Here is a 20,275-nt window from a genome sequence, read left to right as displayed (position 1 = left end):
AAATGAGTTTTCAAAATTTATTAAAAAAAAAACTATAATGGGGGAAGTACCTATCACTTAACTATAGCTGATTTTAAACTTGAACTTAATATAAGTTAAACGCTTTTAAATTATTAAAAAAATAATTGTAAAATTTTAGTTTATTTATTTATTTACAACATCATACAGTTACTATACTTATTAATATTTGTTTGGCAAGTTGGGGGTCACGGCATGACATCTACTCATATTAAGCATACAATTTTAGTTAAATTTTATTGTAGGCACATATGTAATTATTTTCAAGAAAACAATACGCCGAAACTAGCCTTTTAAATGTTCGGCCGTTAGTGATCGCCGTTCGATGTAACTTTGTAGTTGCAGTTAATTTTCGATTATAAAAAAAAACCTTTTTTAAAACTTACCCGACTGACAAATATTTATCTTACAAACATTTTTATGTTATTATTTTGTGCTAAATTCAAATTAAATCAGTGGCACTTTTTATGTGGCTGGATAATAATACATACAAATAACAATAAGATTACAATGAAGCATAGTTTCGGAATTATATTTCAAATATTAACATTTACAATTAAAAAAAATAGATATCCGATTTTATACCTCCAATGGTTATGGAACAATAAATAATAACCAGTAATATTAAAAATTGCGAATGAATTAGTTAATATCCAGCTCCGAGGGTATTTCTAAAATCACAAGCTGGTATGTGACTATTACTACCGGCAGTACGGTTCTCAACGTGGATTTGTTATTACTTCGCACACCGGTGGTTTGGGGTAGCACCTATCAGGTGTTGGTTGATGCCTATAAAAGCAAGGAGATGGCTCTCGCTGTAAACTCTGATAAGTGAAATCCTTGAATAGGAGCAGCTAATGAAAATTTTGTGGGTATCTATCTGAAACTGGGCCGCTAGTTTTGTATCATCAAAGTTGATGGCTCTTGTTTTAGGCGTGTCAGGGAAAGAGAACATTACTGATGAATCACAAATGAAATATTGTAAATTAAGTATTTGATATCGTAATTATAATTTAATAAACATTTCATTCGGTAGATATCGTATTACGTGATTCAATTTGTCTTTTTACTGTCCTTAGATTTGCTTATTAAATTTAATTCATTCGACATTCCTTAGTGTTTTGGGCTCAAATAGGCAGGTGCGTTAAATGCGTAAAAGACATTTTTTGTTCTCTCTTTAGGTACTTCATACTTAAATTAGTAAATCAAAGACGTCCAAATTGTGACCCAACTCATGGAGTATGTTTCAAAATGAGTTTGTTTATACTGTCAAGTCATGAGACTGGTTTCTCGGAGATAGTAACTTCAATCTGTATTCCATGTTTTTATTGGGCCCGGAGTGTCGACAGAAAAAAATGTATTTCAGGTTGTCGATGGATTTAACCTCAACGTCGCCTTCTATGGGGTTTTGTAAATCATAAGATCGAATTTTCAATTAAAGGTTTAAATTGTCAGGTATAAATTGTCAGGTATAATATATTAATATAATCTGGATATTGCGATTGATTAGAAAATTGTAGTTCGAGGCGATGGTGTTCGCATACCCGTAAATATTAATAAAAATCGGATTGTCTAATAATTATTAACTGTTACACACATTTAATTTTAAATTAAATTACCTTATATAATAATTACAATAAATTTATATGTACATTAAATTACATTCCTTATGATTAGTATAATTTATTTACAATTACCGCGTAGGTATTCGATTGCGAGGTTGCATATATCTTAATATAATAGGCATTTGAACATTTTTCAGTCAGGATATTTCATTTTATAATCTTAGGACGTGCTTCAATTTTTTTTGGAAAACCAATAAAATTACACGTGTATTCTTTATCTATTTATTTAAATCCTCCGTATTACCGACAACTGATTAACTCTGTGAGCCTTGTAAACTCATACTTTTCATTTTATTGAAACCAAAAAATTGTTTTATTTCCGTCATAGTATAGTTTCACCCGCTGAATAATGATAATGCCTAGGTTTCCTGTACGAATGCTGCTGCGGAGGTCGGTATGTTGCGTACTTTGTTGGATTATAAGGATGTCGCGCTATCGTATGAGGATGTGTTGCGTAACAATGAAGAGTTAGGGGCGCTTGGGCCGGCCCCGTCGGACATTTGGGAGGCACTGGCTTTCTAGGTCCCGTCACCCTTCTCCACAGAGCTTTAAGGCGGGGCGTTGCTATCCAAACGGCCACCATCACACCGAGTATTTGAATAGCGAATATTCTAAATAAGAACACCCAGAACGCTGGGTGGGCGTGTGTCGATGGCTCCGAAGACGGAACCGGAGAAGCCAGCCATTCGTCTCTCCACGCGTATTCATAAACCCAAGTAGCGAGAATACACGCCGACGGAACAGCGTATAGAGCTGCGAAAGCACCTAGACGCAAAACGCTTTGATCTGTGTGAGGCTGTGGAGCGTTTAATAATAGGGCCGGTGTGTGCACGGGAACTGGTTTGCGAAGAACAGCGCGTAGTCCTGACGAAAGGAACACGCAGCCGAGTAGCAGACATATGGCTTCAGGTACGATTACGAGTGCGAGGAGGGACTTGGTCGATTGATTGCCGACGAAGCACGTACCTGTAAATGAGAAAAAAAAAAACGTTTATAAATGTAGGTAATATTCGTACGTTTTCAAAACGGATCAACAACAACACTTACTGGTGGTAGGACCCACGGAATAGATAAATAAGGTTGGAATGGAAATGTAGGCGGGGCAAGCGTGCCACAGTTATGATTGTACAAACTTAACTCGACCGATTCTTTCATTCACCGCGTTTAGTGCGCTTCGGACTACTTTGGCGAACAGATCTCCGCTTTATAGTGCCGTGTTGTGCAATTATAACTTGTAAAACAAAAAATCAGACCTCAAGTATAGAGCGAGGAGGTATATATTTCGATCGGTAAGTCGAAATTACCATTTAATTACAATATTATTTGTCTAAAACATAAAAATATACTGAGCATTATGAAATTCCAAACATTAACAATATTATTGCAGCAAGTTATAAATAGCATACATTGCGCGATGTGTACTCGCCCAATGAACGCAATGACCAAGTCAGCTTCCAATGTACTACATGCATTGCGTTCTCTACACTTCAATCTTTGAAATTTCGGCCTTTGCCCTGATTGGCCGTGGTGCAGTTTGTCGATAGTGAGGTGATCATGTGGTGAAATAAAATCATCGACAGAATTCTCGACTATATTTACATTTGACATGGATAATTTTTGCATTATTTTATATTTAATTAATGATACCTAGTATATTCTTAGTGAGACGTATTTTGAGTAAAATAAATATGTATTATTGAATTATTATCATTGAATTAAAGTGAAGGTATAATATAAAGGGACATGTAGACCTCTCATTTACGGGTATTTACTATATTGTCTAAGACGTATTAAAATCTAAGTAAAATGCTATTTGACTTATGCAGTAAATTAAAAATTTTAGGTTTCCTAAAGAACCTAACGCCAGGGAACAATGGCATGACGTGACAGGTAGAGGAAACTGGAGACAAAGACGAGTACTATTTGCTCTAAACATTTTACTGAAAATGATTTTACCATAAAAAAAATCAGAATACACTTAGTTTTGAAAAATTCATTCGCAATTAATAGCAAGCGCCAACTGCTTAACAAATACGTTTTATTCCAGCGACAGTGACTATTTGTAATTAGTAAAAGTAAAATAGTTTTTTTTTTCAATATTTATTTCATGTTTCATTTTCTCCATTCATTCATCAGATAATTTATCGATAAAGAATATCGATTTTATCAAGCACTAGCGTGTATGAACATTTTTATTGCCTTTTTGCGTGTGTGAGTGTGTATGCCTACGGGTGTTTTGTGCTAGTTTGCGAACGAATATCTGTCCTGAGATTTATGTGTGGGTGTTTTTGTTGTGTGCGAAATACTTGTAATCACAGTGTGTGTATGTGTAGAAATTAAAATAGTGGGGATGAAGCGGCAACACTGGTTCTAATACAAAATTAGAGCAAAGGCCTTTCCAACCTTATTTATCTATTCCGTGGTAGGACCTCTTGTGAGTCCGCACGGGTAGGTACCACCACCCCGCCATTTCTGCCGTGAAGCAGTAATGCGTTTCGGTTTGAGGGGTGGGGGCAGCCGTTGTAACTATACTGAGGCCTTTAAACTTATCTCACGGTGGGTGGCGCATTTACGTTTTATATAGTATGTCTATGGGCTCCAATAACCACTTAACACCAGGTGGGCTGCGAGCTCGTCCACTCATCTATGCAAAAAATAATAATAACAATAATAAGCAAATGTTCCGATTAAAGATTCTGTCACCCATTATCATATTATTATGAACACTGCTTTGTTGCTGGTAACATAAATGTATTATCTGCTAGGTACACTGCATAATTTTTTTATAGAATAAATTTCAACCAAGATTTTACTACTTATGGGAGACGAAATACGGTATAAAATGTATAAATAATAGTTTAAAAGAACTAACAAAATACATTTTTATAGAAAATCCAACTAAAAAATAAATTTTAATAAATTTGAATTAAAAATAGTGTAAGAAAAAATGATTTTATTGTAAAAAAAGCGTGGGGTGCTTTTCAGGATATTATCAAAATAACTCTTCTACTCATATCATCATCATCAGCCTGCGGCAGTCCACTGCTGGACATAGGCCTCCCCCAAAGCTCGCCACTGAACCCGATCTTCGGTTCTACGCATCCAGTTACTGCCAGCTGCCTTGCGCAGGTCGTCGCTCCATCTAGCAGGAGGGCGTCCTACACTACGTTTGCCGGTTCGTGGTCTCCACTCCAGAACACGTCTACCCCAACGGTTATCGGTTCTGCGACATATGTGACCAGCCCACTGCCACTTCAGCTTACTAACTCTGCGAGCTATGTCGATCACTTTGGTCTTTGCCCGAATGACCTCATTGCGTATTCGGTCTCGCAATGACAAACCAAGCATAGCTCGCTCCATAGCTCGCTGAGTAACTTTTAATTGCTGGACTAGTCGCACAGTCAGTGTCCACGTTTCGGCTCCGTAGGTAAGCACGGGTAGGACGCACTGATTATAGACCTTTGTCTTCAGACATTGTGGTATGGGCGACGAAAAGACATGACGAAGCTTCCCGAACGCTGCCCAGCCCAACTGAATCCTTCTGGTCACTTCCTTCTCAAAGTTGTTTCTACCTAGTTGTAGGGTCTGTCCTAGGTAGACATACTCTTGAACAACTTCGAGAGGTGTACCATCAACATCGATTGGTCTCGGAATGACGTTTCCGTTAAACATTACCTTGGTTTTATCCAAGTTCATTCCGAGGCCAACCCGTTGGGATGCAGTATTAAGGCTGTGCACCATTTCTTGTAGGTCCTGCAGCGATCCCGCCATGATGACGATATCATCGGCAAAGCGAAGATGTGAGATGTACTCGCCGTTTATGTTAATGCCGCGTCCGTTCCAGTCCAGAGTCTTGAAGACGTCCTCCAGTGCGTTTGTAAACAGTTTCGGGGATATAATATCCCCCTGTCTTACACCTCTGCGCAACTGGATTGGTCTCGTCTGGTCTTTCTGTACTTGGACGGTCATTGTAGCGGCATCGTACAGGCATCTTAGTGCATCGATGTATCGCCAGTCAGCTTGACACCGCTGCAAAGATTCCAGGACAGCCCAGGTTTTGATCGAGTCAAAGGCTTTCTCGTAGTCCACAAACGCCAGACATAGTGGCAGATTATACTCTTCAGTCTTCTGTATAATCTGCCGAACTGTATGAATGTGGTCCACGGTACCAAATCCTCTTCGGAATCCTGCCTGCTCCGGAGGCTGGAAGTCGTCAAGTCTCTGAGTAAGACGATTCGTTATGACTCTCGAAAACAATTTGTAGACGTGGCTCAGGAGCGAGATGGGGCGATAATTCTTTAAAAGTGTTATATCTCCTTTTTTAAAGAAAAGGACAACTATGCTCCTGCTCCATGCCTTTGGAGTTCTACCGGTAAAGAGGACAGTGTTAAAGAGCTTCTGGAGCTCCCTAATGACAGGAAGACCTCCTGCTTTCAAGAGCTCAGAAGTAACACCATCCTCGCCCGGGGCTTTTCCGTTTTTAAGATTTTCAAGAGCCATTCCGATCTCGTCCACACTAATCTGTGGCAGCTCGTCGGTGTAGTGGCGGGATAGTGTAGCTCGGACATCTGCTGGGCCAGAGGCAGACTTGGTGGTTTTGGAAGTATAGAGACGTCCGTAGAAGTTCTCAATTTCCTTGAGAATCTCCGGTTTGGAGGCGAGAATTTGGCCATCTCTTGTGGTCAGTTTTGTAAGATGGCTTCTACCAAGACGCTGCACGAACACCTTGGCTCCTCGGTTTTGCTCAATTGCGTCATTGATCCGCTGAGTATTGTACCGTCGGAGATCGCGTCGTATCAGCGTCCTGATTTTCTTACTAAGAGCCACCTTCTCTGATTGTGTGGCCTGTGTGTTTTCTCGCCTTTCTTCCATTAGCCGGAGAGTCTCGGATGATAATTTTGATTTTCTGCCTGTACGACCCTTTGGACACAATCTCTGTCCCTCTTGTCTCAGTGTCCTCACCACGCCATCTAAGGCCTCGTCTACGTCTGTGGTGGTTTCCAAGGCAGCGAATCGGTTGTGGAGATCTAGCTGGAATTGCTCCGGATCTACAGCCATGTGATGTAGGCTGGGTCGAAGCGTAGACTTTATTAGACGGCTGCGTTCTAACTTGAAGTCCATATTCAGTGTGCCTCTGACAAGTCGGTGATCGCTACCGGTATTGAACCTGCTGATCACAGAGACATCCCTGAATATATGCTTCTTGTCCGTCATAATAAAGTCAATCTCGTTTTTCGTCACAGTGTCGGGGCTTAGCCAAGTCCACTTCCTTTGTGGCTTCTTTTTAAAGAACGAGTTCATTAGAAAGAGCCTCTCGCGCTGAAGGAAGTTGACTAGCATTTGCCCCCTGTGGTTCCTACATCCATAACCGAAGGATCCTAGCACCGATTCGTCGCAAGTCTGTACTCCCACTTTAGCGTTAAAATCTCCCATGACAACATTGAAGTGGGCTTTTGTGGTATTGTGCAGAGCCCTGGTGATATCGTCGTACACAAATTCCACATCGTCATCCGGGTATGACGAAGTCGGTGCGTATACTTGTACCACCTTAAGGGAGTACCTTTCGGTGAGCTTAATTATGAGGTACGCTACCCGTGTCGACACACTGGATACCTCTACAATGTTGTCCGTGAGGATTCTATTGACGAGAAAGCCAACTCCACCTTGTCCAGGTTGGTCTCCTTCCCGGAAGTAGAATAGGTGGCCTGAGTCTAGAGTTATGACGTCCTCCCCCTGTCTTCGGACTTCGCACAACCCCAGGACGTGCCATCGTATCCTTCCTAATTCCACTTCCAGTTCCTCAATATGTTCGTCAAGCCGCAGGGTCCGGGTATTGAGAGTCGCCAGGGTCATTTGGTGGTAGCTGTCCGTAGCCCGGGGATTCTTCGCACCCCCTGCCTTACCGTTACCATGGCTGCTACCGTAGCCAGGGATAGTAAAGCTGCCGGGAACTGGGGGCCGTTTTTTATTTATAGCTGCCATAAGAGGGGGGTTATGCCGTAATCGCCACGCTTGGCAGGCGGGTTGGCGATCGCAGTACTCGGTGCCTTGCACCGGTAATGCTGCTGCCCGTTACCGGCCAGGAGATTTCTGCACCGAGCGGTTTTTGTTTATGGTTATTCCGCCATCTATCGGTCGCCAGAGCCCTGTTCGTCAATCAGCAGGATGCACCACGTGCAGGTAGGGTTGGCATTTGAGACAGTGTGGTGTTAATTTGTCCCATTACATCTACTCATATCTGTTCATAAAATATTTATAACTACTGATACCATGCACCCCACGCTTTTTTTAAACTATTATTGGAGTTTACTCCTTTAGAATCGATTTACATATATAGGCCCGGGGTATGAAAATTATGGGGACCAAAATCGTACTAGCATGTCACACGAAATGCGTTATGCGCCTGATTGGCTCCTGATTGCGTGATGCGTGCGCGCGCCAATCAAAATCGTACTAGCATGTCACACGAAATGCGTTATGCGCCTGATTGGCTCCTGATTGCGTGATGCGTGCGCGCGCCAATCAAAATCGTACTAGCATGTCACACGAAATGCGTTATGCGCCTGATTGGCTCCTGATTGCGTGATGCGTGCGCGCGCCAATCAGGAGCCGACGCGCGGCCGCGTTATCGCAGGTGACGCCGGGCTGCTGCGCCGGCAGTCCGCCACAAAGCCTCGTACTGATCGCGCGTTTCTCTCATTATTGTATTTTCATATATTGGAGTTTACTCCTTTAGAATCGATTTACATATATAGGCCCGGGGTATGAAAATTATGGGGACCAAAATCATACTAGCATGTCACACGAAATGCGTTATGCGCCTGATTGGCTCCTGATTGCGTGATGCGTGCGCGCGCCAATCAAAATCGTACTAGCATGTCACACGAAATGCGTTATGCGCCTGATTGGCTCCTGATTGCGTGATGCGTGCGCGCGCCAATCAAAATCGTACTAGCATGTCACACGAAATGCGTTATGCGCCTGATTGGCTCCTGATTGCGTGATGCGTGCGCGCGCCAATCAGGAGCCAACGCGCGGCCGCGTTATCGCAGGTGACGCCGGGCTGCTGCGCCGGCAGTCCGCCACAAAGCCTCGTACTGATCGCGCGTTTCTCTCATTATTGTATTTTCATATATTTGTTAGTCGTTTGTTTTGTGTCTCGTTAATTTGTTAATAATCTGTAGTGTATCGTGTTGTCGTAATATAGAACTATTTCTCGTATTGTTTCGTTTAATTTTTTATATCCAGTAAACTCCAGTCGTGCGTCGGAGCGGACACACACACTTTTTTTATTTTTCATTTTTTAGTTGAATTTAAATTTTTGGAGTTTATTGGAGTTTACTCCTTTAGAATCGATTTACATATATAGGCCCGGGGTATGAAAATTATGGGGACCAAAATCGTACTAGCATGTCACACGAAATGCGTTATGCGCCTGATTGGCTCCTGATTGCGTGATGCGTGCGCGCGCCAATCAAAATCGTACTAGCATGTCACACGAAATGCGTTATGCGCCTGATTGGCTCCTGATTGCGTGATGCGTGCGCGCGCCAATCAAAATCGTACTAGCATGTCACACGAAATGCGTTATGCGCCTGATTGGCTCCTGATTGCGTGATGCGTGCGCGCGCCAATCAGGAGCCAACGCGCGGCCGCGTTATCGCAGGTGACGCCGGGCTGCTGCGCCGGCAGTCCGCCACAAAGCCTCGTACTGATCGCGCGTTTCTCTCATTATTGTATTTTCATATATTTGTTAGTCGTTTGTTTTGTGTCTCGTTAATTTGTTAATAATCTGTAGTGTATCGTGTTGTCGTAATATAGAACTATTTCTCGTATTGTTTCGTTTAATTTTTTATATCCAGTAAACTCCAGTCGTGCGTCGGAGCGGACACACACACTTTTTTCAATTTCTTTTTTGGAGTTTACTCCTTTAGAATCGATTTACATATATAGGCCCGGGGTATGAAAATTATGGGGACCAAAATCGTACTAGCATGTCACACGAAATGCGTTATGCGCCTGATTGGCTCCTGATTGCGTGATGCGTGCGCGCGCCAATCAAAATCGTACTAGCATGTCACACGAAATGCGTTATGCGCCTGATTGGCTCCTGATTGCGTGATGCGTGCGCGCGCCAATCAAAATCGTACTAGCATGTCACACGAAATGCGTTATGCGCCTGATTGGCTCCTGATTGCGTGATGCGTGCGCGCGCCAATCAGGAGCCAACGCGCGGCCGCGTTATCGCAGGTGACGCCGGGCTGCTGCGCCGGCAGTCCGCCACAAAGCCTCGTACTGATCGCGCGTTTCTCTCATTATTGTATTTTCATATATTTGTTAGTCGTTTGTTTTGTGTCTCGTTAATTTGTTAATAATCTGTAGTGTATCGTGTTGTCGTAATATAGAACTATTTCTCGTATTGTTTCGTTTAATTTTTTATATCCAGTAAACTCCAGTCGTGCGTCGGAGCGGACACACACACTTTTTTTTTTTTCATTTTTTTTTAAATATTGAATTGTCGTCGGTCCTTAATAAGTATACGAAATTTCGAGTTAATCCAACGTTTTGAAGGGATTCGAAATCATGTTCAAAGATTCCGTTACATACATACATACGTCTGTGTGCTTAGTGCGAGTTATTTAACGTTTTCGATAGCGTAAAAGTTAGCTCACATTTGTATGGAATGGGATCGTTTGCCTAGGTTTGCCGTTAGGGGCGCTATTCCAATTGCATACTAAAATGGGTTAACTTTTACGCTATCGAGAACGTTAAAAAACTCGCACTAAGCACACTGAAGCTAAGAAAAGCGTATTAAAAACGAAAATTTCGAACGAATTAGCTGTCGTAAACGTAATGGATCCACTGTTACTAAAATCCCTCGAACGGGACGACATGCGACACAAGGAGAGCGGATACGAATTTGTGTTCCAAAGCGTTCATTATATCGTGAATAACATTCCGATTTCAGAAAGGCTGCTGGTGAACACCTACACAAACACGGCGGGAAAAAAAGGGCTTGCATTAATAAGGCTGTTAAAAGAGTCCGATTTTAAAATTGAAATACGAGCGTGCGAGGAGGAAAGGTGTCGTATTTAACGGCTCGAATAATGGTCGAGCATTTCTTTCGGCCGCCATAATGGAACCCGCAGGACAAATAATAAAAATAAAAATCACAATGGCTTTATTGAAATTGCAATATGGCTGAGAAACTGGCCGTGGTACTTCGTTCGCACGTTAAAAATGAAAATAAAATGATTATGTATAATGGAACGTAAATAAAACGAATAATGTGTGGAATGCGAAATTGTAATAAAAAAGAAAAACTACTTCGATGATATAAAATGAGAATATCATCAATATAGTCATATTCAATTAAATATGTATTAATTTTAAGGATAACTCGAAAACCGAACGCGCCAGCCTTCAAAGAAATAAAGTTCTGAGAACGTCCCTCTTTTTTGAAGCTAGTTAAAAAAAGCTGCATCTTATTAATAATGTATAGGTTATATTTTTGTATTATCTGTATCTGCGCTCCAAGTTTGTATGTGTTATTAATTATTGAACACAATTTCGTTAGCTATCACAAACTACGCGTATTAGGTAAATTATAAATATAAAAGTTATTTAGATTAGACAAGAATATGCTTTACCAGTTTTGCCAACAAATCTTTGACACGTAAATATGTAAGCTAGCACCCTCCTCTATCTTCAGCGAGATTAATACATTCACAGCGTATCTGTGCGGCGTTGTTCATTTGCTTTAAACTCATCTTAAATTATTCATACAAAGTTAAACGATAAGAACCTTTTGATAATACATGTTCCCGCTTTGTTATTTATGGAATTAACTTATTTTAAGTTGATGTGATATTTTGTTCGTTCCGGCTTTGAATTAACCGCTAAGTCCTCGGCTCTGTTTTGTTTCTAATGGAGTTCTTTCGGAGTTTTCAAAAGTAAGTAGATATGTAGTATGTTAAGAAATATTTCGGCTGACTTTTGTTATTATCATTTTTAATTGAGAAGTCTTGTGTTTACAATACGTTTTTACGAGATACGTTTTTACGAGATTCTCAATTTAAATCTATTTTTTTATGTGTGTTTTCTGAGTTTTTTCTAGGTGAACCGATTTTATTGATTCTTTTTTTATTTGTAAGCTAGTATTTCTCTTGTCTTTTTGCAATTCATATTTGATTTTGACAACATCGATGCTATTACCTTTATTTTGTTGACGTTAGTTTTCTGTTCCTTTAAAAATTGTTTTTAACGAGTATGTAATGCGGTTCAGAATGAGCATGATTTTATGATAATTACTAGTAACTATACTTGAGACCTTAGAACTTATATCTCAAAGTGGGTGGCGCATTTACGTTGTGGATGTCTATGGGCTCATTTTCAGTGACCACTTAACACCAGGTGGGCTGTGAGCTCGTCCACCCAACTGAGCAATTTTTTTTTTTACATAATTTGTGTGATGAGGAAAAACTATATAAAGGGACCATTTCATAATAAGTACGTTCATGCATTTCTTGATTTCTTTAAAATCGACAGTTCTTTGAAACAATCGACCGGCATGCACACGCTGAAGGGCTTTTGCTTGAATACGTGCTCCTGGGTTCTTGTAAAAGATTAAATCGTTTGAAAAACGCCGCCGATCAAACATGAAAACGATTTAAATAAGAATCACAACCCTTTGTATTAGATATATATTGTTGTACCGGATACGGAATAAAATCGATCCGATCGCGAACATTTTTATTATGTAATCACAGCGAAATTTTATCCAACGATATATTAAGACTTGTACAGTTTTTTTTTGTTATTGTTATTATTTCCTTAAACACAACACAAGTACAATCTAAGCGCAATCTAAGTTTTCTTTTGTCGTAGTGAAAATTATTAAAATAGGCAGTTAGGTAGACAAAAAAGAAAAAAAGGTCGTAATAAAAAAAGAAAAAAGTTCGTTGCGGTCAATACGGTATTGCGTACCCTTCAATAGAGCAGCCTCTAATGAAGCATTGAACTCTACGCGACCGAATAAAAACAACCGTTCAAGTAACATCGGTTCTTGTTACGGCCAGTCTATTTGAAATGGTCTGCACATAATAAACGCTACCATATCGAGAGGGCTACCAAGAAAACGTAGCGTAAAAACAAGTTGATACAACTTCCATCGAAGTCTCGTGTGTATAATAAATTGGAATTGTAAATTAAACATTTACAATTCAAAAGCGGACATAAAAAAAACTTGGATGCAACCACCCCATACTGGTCCAGGTTTCGAACTAATTTGTTAAGAACTAACTATTGCATATTAATTTGAGATATGACTGAATAACTTGATCTTTAAGTTCGTCATAATTAGCAGCTGTCAGAAGATAGGTTGACTTAAATTATTCATACAACAATTTTAATATATTCGTAATTTATAACCTGTAAAAGTAATTTATGCATTGAAGTCCGTTTATTGGAGGGCCAAGGGAGGCTTCGTTTGTAAGTAAGTCAATAATTGCCGTTTTTGAAAAAAAAAGAGTTTATTTGGCATTAGGGCTTTACGTCTGAGCTTTTTTTTTTTATTGCTTAGATGTGTGGACGAGCTCACAGCCCACCTGGTGTTAAGTGGTTACTGGAGCCCATATACATCTACAACATAAATGCGCTACACACCTTGAGATATAAGTTCTAAGGTCTCAGTATAGTCACAACGGCTGCCCCACCCTTCAAACCGAAACGCATTACTGCTTCACGGCAGAAATAGGCGGGGCGGTGGTACCTACCCGTGCGGACTCACAAGATCACACTACACTTCACAGTGTAGCCTAGTAAAGGATACGTCGTGTGTCTTTAGATTGTTTCACAAGATGATTATCGATGCAAAAGGAATAACACAATATTAAAGTACAGGGTAAGTTAACCTGTAAGTTCATCGGCATCTACGTCTCTGGTGACGAGAACGGCTGCTGCTAGGGCTGCCGGCACGCCCCACGCCGCCAGCTGAAGCAGGGATGAGTGGCGGTCGTTTCTCGCCATTGTACCCGGTGGATTAGGTGGTCGGAGTACGCTTGCTCGCCAAGCGCCCGCCACTACCACCCACCTAAAATAAAATTAAAATGAATTAATCATTAAAAATTATTAAAATACACATTGAACAACACAAAGCTTACATTTTATTTTACAAGAACACATTCATATTGCGGGATTTTCCATTTGATTAACATTTTACAATCTAATTAGAAAGGCTAATTTTAGTAGCAGAGTTAATTAAAAATTATGTTATGTTTTTCAATTTAGCGTTTGTTTAACAAAACCTTAATCACCGTATTTTTTTTATTTAAAAGTGGTTGAGAAACTTTACATTTAAAGAAAGTTGACCTTAAAACATCTTATTAATAATCTGATTAATCATTTAACCTATTTAAAAATATTAAGATGGCGAAATCTATCTGCCCGACGAAGAAAATGATGTAGATGTTTTTGAAGCGTATAAAATAAATAAAATGAATTTGACTATAGAATTTATTAAAATACGCTGGATGATATGTTGGAAACATAGTTTTATTTCATTGTTTGGAATAATTTAGAATAGAATCCGACCCTATAAAGTATCACTGCGCTAACTGTACCGTGTATCAAGCTATGTATATTTATTGAACTATAGTTAAATCTATATAATATATAAAAATGAATTGCTGTTCGTTAGTCTCGCTAAAACTCGAGAACGGCTGGGCCGGTTTGGCTAATTTTGGTCTTGAATTATTTGTGGAAGTCCAGAGAAGGTTTAAAAGGTAGATAAATATGAAAATGCTCGGAATTAAATAAAAATAACAATATTCTTTATCTTTGATGTGTCCCCCGTCGGACGGATTCCTTTTGTTTGTTTTAAGTTTATTTTATACAAAAGTTTAGGTCTTTTATTTATCGATTGAGGCACTACGAAGTCTGCCGGGTCAGCTAGTAAAAAATAAAAATACAACGAAAAAAAAAGGCGCTCAATTTAATCCTTCAATATTTATTAATATCGATGCGACTTAAGTTACGACCAAGATCTTTAATCAAGTAATTGACGTCACAACAGTCGCCGTTCTAAGCCGGAGCACCCGGAGACAGCTGATGAGCAGCTGTGATCCAATAATTGTTTCTAGAAATTCGGGAGTTACATTGTCGATCGATGTCGATTTCGATCTAAACAATCTAAGCTTGAAAGTAATCTTGGAAATTAATCGCTTATTATTTTTATTTATCATCTATACTTCTATACTAATATTATAAAGAGGAAAGATTTGTTTGTTTGTTTGTATTGAATAGGCTCCGAAACTACTGAACCGATTTGAAAAATTCTTTCACTATTTGGAAGCTACACTATTCCCGAGTGACATAGGCTATAATGTTTTTTGGAAAAAATTTGGGATCCTTACTAAAACTCCAATAATGTAATCCAAGGTGTAAAAAAATTACCTAAAATATTATTTACATCGCGTGCCCTGCGAAAACTATTGATGATAGAATGAAAATAATGTACTACGACTTTGTAGAACACATTATTATTTACAAAAAGTGTCGCGACAGCATATGTCTAACTATATACAGTCAAACCTGGGTAAGTGAGAACTGGATAAGTGAGAAAACTCTATAAGTGAGAGTAATAGCCAGGACCCGTCATTTTAAGCTCCCAAAACCTCTATTAGAGAGAAACAGAAACCTCTGTAAGAGAGAGTCATTTTTCCCTCATGGACCTCCGTAAGTGAGACTGCTACTTATCTATACCTCTATAAGTGACAGTCGAGCTTTATTTATACTATTTAGGAGGAACAACTGAAAAAATAAATTACAAATTTAACATCTGCTATTTTATGACTCATTCTTAACTTTTGTGGAACTTCCTTCCATTGTTTTTGAATTATTTTCTCGTCAATATTGAACCTATTCTATTTCGTGGAACTAAATAACGTTGTTATTTTATCGCATTCTTTTCGAATGGACACGTGTGCCTGTGTCCCGCCCTGTTTGTCGGACTTACTCAGTTTATCGTTAATCAATTGCGAAGGAAAGTTCTGTTCTGCATCATGTCAAAACGGAAAATTAAAGTACTGTCATTAAGTGATAAACTTAAAATAGTGAATGCGTTTGAATCCGGAAAATCGCGAATTGAAATTCAGAGGGAGCATTAGCAAGAAACTCGGGTTAGTGAGAAACCTCTTTAAGCGAGAATGAGATTGTGCTCCCTTGAACTCTCTCTTCTCCAGGTTTGACTGTATGTTATATGCATAACTATATGCCGCAATGAGTGTTCTTTTATTTAAAAAATAAAACAACGTCAAATATCATTGAATTTTTTGTTGATCCGACCGGAGCCGGAGCGGGCCGCTAGTTACTTATATAGTAAAAATTTTATTGCGTACATAAGTATACATCAGTGGACTTAGTGCGAGTTTTTTAACGTTCTCGATAGCGTAAAAGTTAGTTCAAATGTGTATGGAATGGGATCGTCTGCGTACGTTTGCCGCTAGGGGCGCTGTTCCAACTGCATACAAAATTGGCTTAACTTTTACGCTATCGAGAACGTTAAAATACTCGCACTAAGCACACTGTTGTCAAGGTTTCTCCTAATAAAAATAACTAGTGCTTGTTCTCGTCTCGAAGCTAAATAGAACGCAACTGATTTGATTCGCCGACTGATTCGAACCCGTTATTAGTTCGGTATCAAAATGATATTACGATACCACAACGATTATATGCTAAAAATGAAATTAGATACATTCTGTTATAATAAACAATGTAATTTTAAACCATCTCTGGTTCTTGAACCGGTGCTCGAACAAAAAAGTGTTTGTATTCAAGATGACACAGTAATTCGATACCGTAGTGATCCGTTGTCTGATCATAAAGGATTCTTTGTTCTTAATAAATTTCGATTTTAATGTGAAGTCAAGTAGTTAGTCAATTTAATTTGTTTGTGTGTTTCTAAAAGAGGTTTCGTGTTATATAAACGAATGGTGGACAACTTAAGAAATACGGTCACTTCAGAGTAAATTATAGACTATGCCAACCCTTACTTAAGCTTGTTAAAACATATGACAGGTAAAACTCCCACTACGGATGAGAAAGGTGTCGCCTTGTTTTGAACCGACACCAGCGTAACGGGAGCTACGGGTTTCTTAATTTCAATTTTACCTCAAAGGGCTGTCAAGGGCTTTGTTTAAGTGGGCAACGATCGTCGCAGTGGCGTGTTACTAGCACTTGAACAAACAACAGTCCTTATTTGTACTGAGCCGAAAGTGGCGATAGTCCAAACATCGTTGTTTGTTCGCTTGGCCGAATGTTTGATCCGGCCCCCGCCGCCGCCGCATGTTGGCTGACATTAGTAAAATGTTTGTACGATTTGCATTGTGATAATTAGGCTCGTTTTTTTTTTTTTTTTAAGAAGTAGAAACGTGTTTTGAGACATACATGCTACCGACAAATTTTTAGTACCGTAAATTTAATGAGAGATATAATTTTATTAGATTTAGAATTATTTTGGAAATTGATTTTAAATACGAGTGCCGGTGGGTGTCTTCTCAGTGGATGGCTTTTTCGATCCGGTGGTAGATTCTGCGAAGCACTGCTCTTGCTAGGGTTAGTGTTAGCAACGTCGTCAGTTGAGCTCACCTACTTATAAGGGTTAAGCTGGAACGGCCTCTTAAGGCCATCAGCTTAGGCAAAAAAAGTAAGTTCTTCATTTAAATAAAAATAATAGTTTTTGCTCAAGATATATTGTAAATACTTTATAAATGAAACTCCGGGCCTTGTACTGGTGTAGTGAACCCGCACGGGTAGGTACCACCACCCCGCCCATTTCTGTCGTGCTAATGCGATGTGACAGTCGTTATGCTATAAAATGTAAACCAAGTAATCTCTAGGTGGGTGTTGGTATTTACATTGTTAATATCTATGGGATCCGGTAATCATTTAACACCAGATGAAGACATTTAGGCACTTAAAAACACTTTCCGTTCAAAAAGTAAGACGTGATTTTTTCACGACGGAAATTTACAGGATATTGGCAGAGAGATTAATACAATTTTATTTGTCTACCTATCTGCCAGTAGCCTCTGGGGGCTGCTATTATGTCTTCATCTCCATCAGTGGATCCAGCGAGAAAATTAATGGGTAGTTTCCCATTGAACCCGCGCCTTCACAAACAACGTTCACTGTTTTTATCTACCATTTATCTAGTGATATAGTTCTAGAGAACTATGAAGCCAACAAACGTTATAGCCGGGTACATCGTTCGACTCAAACGTCTAAAGCTATACTTAGAGGCAGCGGAAAGCTCGTTACGGCGCGGTCGTAACAATAAAAACCAACACCCACATCACTATTTCGGTGAACGTACACGTTTATTCCCTTATATTGTAACGAATACTGTGGTTTCAGATCGTTTCAACCACAATCACTTTTATGACGCTCCGTAATTCTTATGTTTTAAGCTCTCACTACGAGAGAGAGAGAGAGAGAGAGAGAGAGAAAAATTAGAGAGAGATAGAGAAAAAGAGAGAGAGCGTGAGAGAATATACCATAATGCACACTAAAACACAATCAACATTCAAAAACAGTCAACAGGCAGGCATAGTTGTACAAGAGGCGTTAAGACCATTATAAGCGATCTCTATCAGAAAATCATTTCCATATCTACAGAAATTTGAAAAAAATACAGTTGGCCGTGTACTATTGACAATAACTACATGGGTATCAAGATAGACGGAGACATTTTTAAAGAAAATATTTATATACAATAAATATATATCTACAGTTATGTTGTGTTTGTCCCTAGTGTGTCTAACTGTTAAACTCTAAAAAAAAGTCCTGAAGTTTCATTCTCTTTTAATAACGTGCGATCTCTAGGCGTCCAGGATTATTTTGTTATTTAAGTAAACGTGCCCCGCGTTTTTACCTGCTTTACATTTATAACTCGGAAAGAATTAGGCTCGTTGCATTTTTTCCGGGATAAAGGGGTGCCTGTGTTAATCTTGAATTAATAAAAAGACTGGTTCATTTGTAGTTCTGTGGGTACCTGAATCCACGGACCAGAGAATATACTGTCATATTTATTATACATATAGACCGAGCGTTGCTCACATCATGTCATTTATCATGAAAAAAAGTAATCTATGTTATAAATTAAATTTGTTTGAAATTTAATCCAAATCAATTTAGGCATTTTTGTGTGATTGAGTAACAAAGACTCAAAAACACAAACTTTTACATTTATAATATTAGTAAATAGTGGAATGTACAATTAAAAAAAAAAACCTCGTGAATATATAATATATCGATGAGTCGATATTTCTGTCTCCTACTGTATTTGACAGATCTTCAAAGTTATTTTTGTAACCGAGAATACGTTAACGCGACCGAGCGCGAGGATTTTGTTTGTTATTTTTTTCTACCTCGAATAACAAGGCAGGCTGCGTGCAGAATGTCTCCGCATATGAAACATGTACCAGACGACTTGTACGAGTTATTTCGGGAGCTCATAAAATCGATTATCCATCCGATTCGAGCCCTGAACGTCGAGTCGGCCACGGCACACGCATCACAACAGGATGCACTATTTCTGTTGCTTCTAACACAAATATGTACGATATTAATGCGTTGATTAAAATATATTACGACTTGATTTACAGCCGAGCTGCCGTGTTTGGATCGTAAAACCCGTAACGGCCTATGCATTATGTCAATGTACATTTATTTTATAACGCAAATAAAAACAAACAATTTCAACGCTGTTCCAATTTAAGTTTTTTTTTCTTCTAGGATACGGACTGAATGTCGGTTTGGTTTTGAATTTTTAAAGTTAAACTAACGTTTAATAAATGATAAAGAATAGTGTGAGAATGACAAATGCAGGTACGTCAACGCCGAATGCGTATATTTGTTATGAGAATGTGACTCCGTCCTCTTTGAAAGGGCTGCTGCTATTTGATTACGGCTTGTGCAAACATAACCTGTGCCTTGTAAATACTAGCTCATATACTAGCTCACATACTAGATATGTGTAAAACCTTATCGACCAATGATTCTATATACGAATGAACCCTTGAGTCGTTAGCAGCTTGAAATGGCGAACAACCTCACAGCAGGTGTCTAAATATGGAATCAGTTAAGTTGAACGTAAACGATCCATATTGGATGGAGCTCCCACAGACATATCATTCCAACACTCACGTTATAGTGTACAGGAAAGTTAATGATCGGTAAGAGCTCTAATAACGTTGGTTATGTTATCGACAAAATCGATATAGAGTTTTCGATCAACACTGTTGAGATGGCGTATGATTGATGTTTTTGAAAGGAAAATAAATGATGAACCGCAGCGCATACGGGTTACTGGGAACTTAAAAATGGTTATAATGAGTAAGGATGAGTTTATCACGCGATTCTGAACTTAAAGTGTAAGATTACGAAAATTGAATCTTGATTGTAACCAATGCTGACAGGTACTTAAGGATCACCTTACTTGATTTTCGCATAAATCTAATGTATTCGTTTGCGCCAAGACTCGGTCCTTGTTCACAGAGCCAATTAGGCGAATTAATTAGTCGTAATTTATTACATCCGACAGGTTTTTTTCGCTCCCTGATATTTATCAGTGT

At 39.1% G+C, this 20,275-nt stretch overlaps 1 protein-coding gene across 1 annotated transcript in view; it reads right to left on the bottom strand.

The window, feature by feature from the left end:
• Positions 1 to 3: 3 nt before the first annotated feature.
• fz4 (frizzled 4) overlaps positions 4 to 20,275 on the bottom strand; it is a 54,797-nt gene continuing 34,525 nt past the window's right edge. The window contains exons 2-3 of the mRNA XM_028186102.2: positions 13,556 to 13,734; positions 4 to 2,609 (exon numbers count right to left, since the gene is read on the bottom strand). Of these exons, the coding sequence (XP_028041903.2) occupies positions 1,966 to 2,609; positions 13,556 to 13,734 (823 nt within the window). The 3' untranslated portion in view covers positions 4 to 1,965. The remainder of the gene's footprint in view (positions 2,610 to 13,555; positions 13,735 to 20,275) is intronic.

Source organism: Bombyx mandarina, chromosome 03, assembly GCF_030267445.1.
Source record: "Bombyx mandarina strain Sakado chromosome 03, ASM3026744v2".
Lineage (NCBI taxonomy): Eukaryota > Metazoa > Arthropoda > Insecta > Lepidoptera > Bombycidae > Bombyx > Bombyx mandarina.
This window is presented reverse-complemented; position numbering and strand designations above follow the sequence as displayed.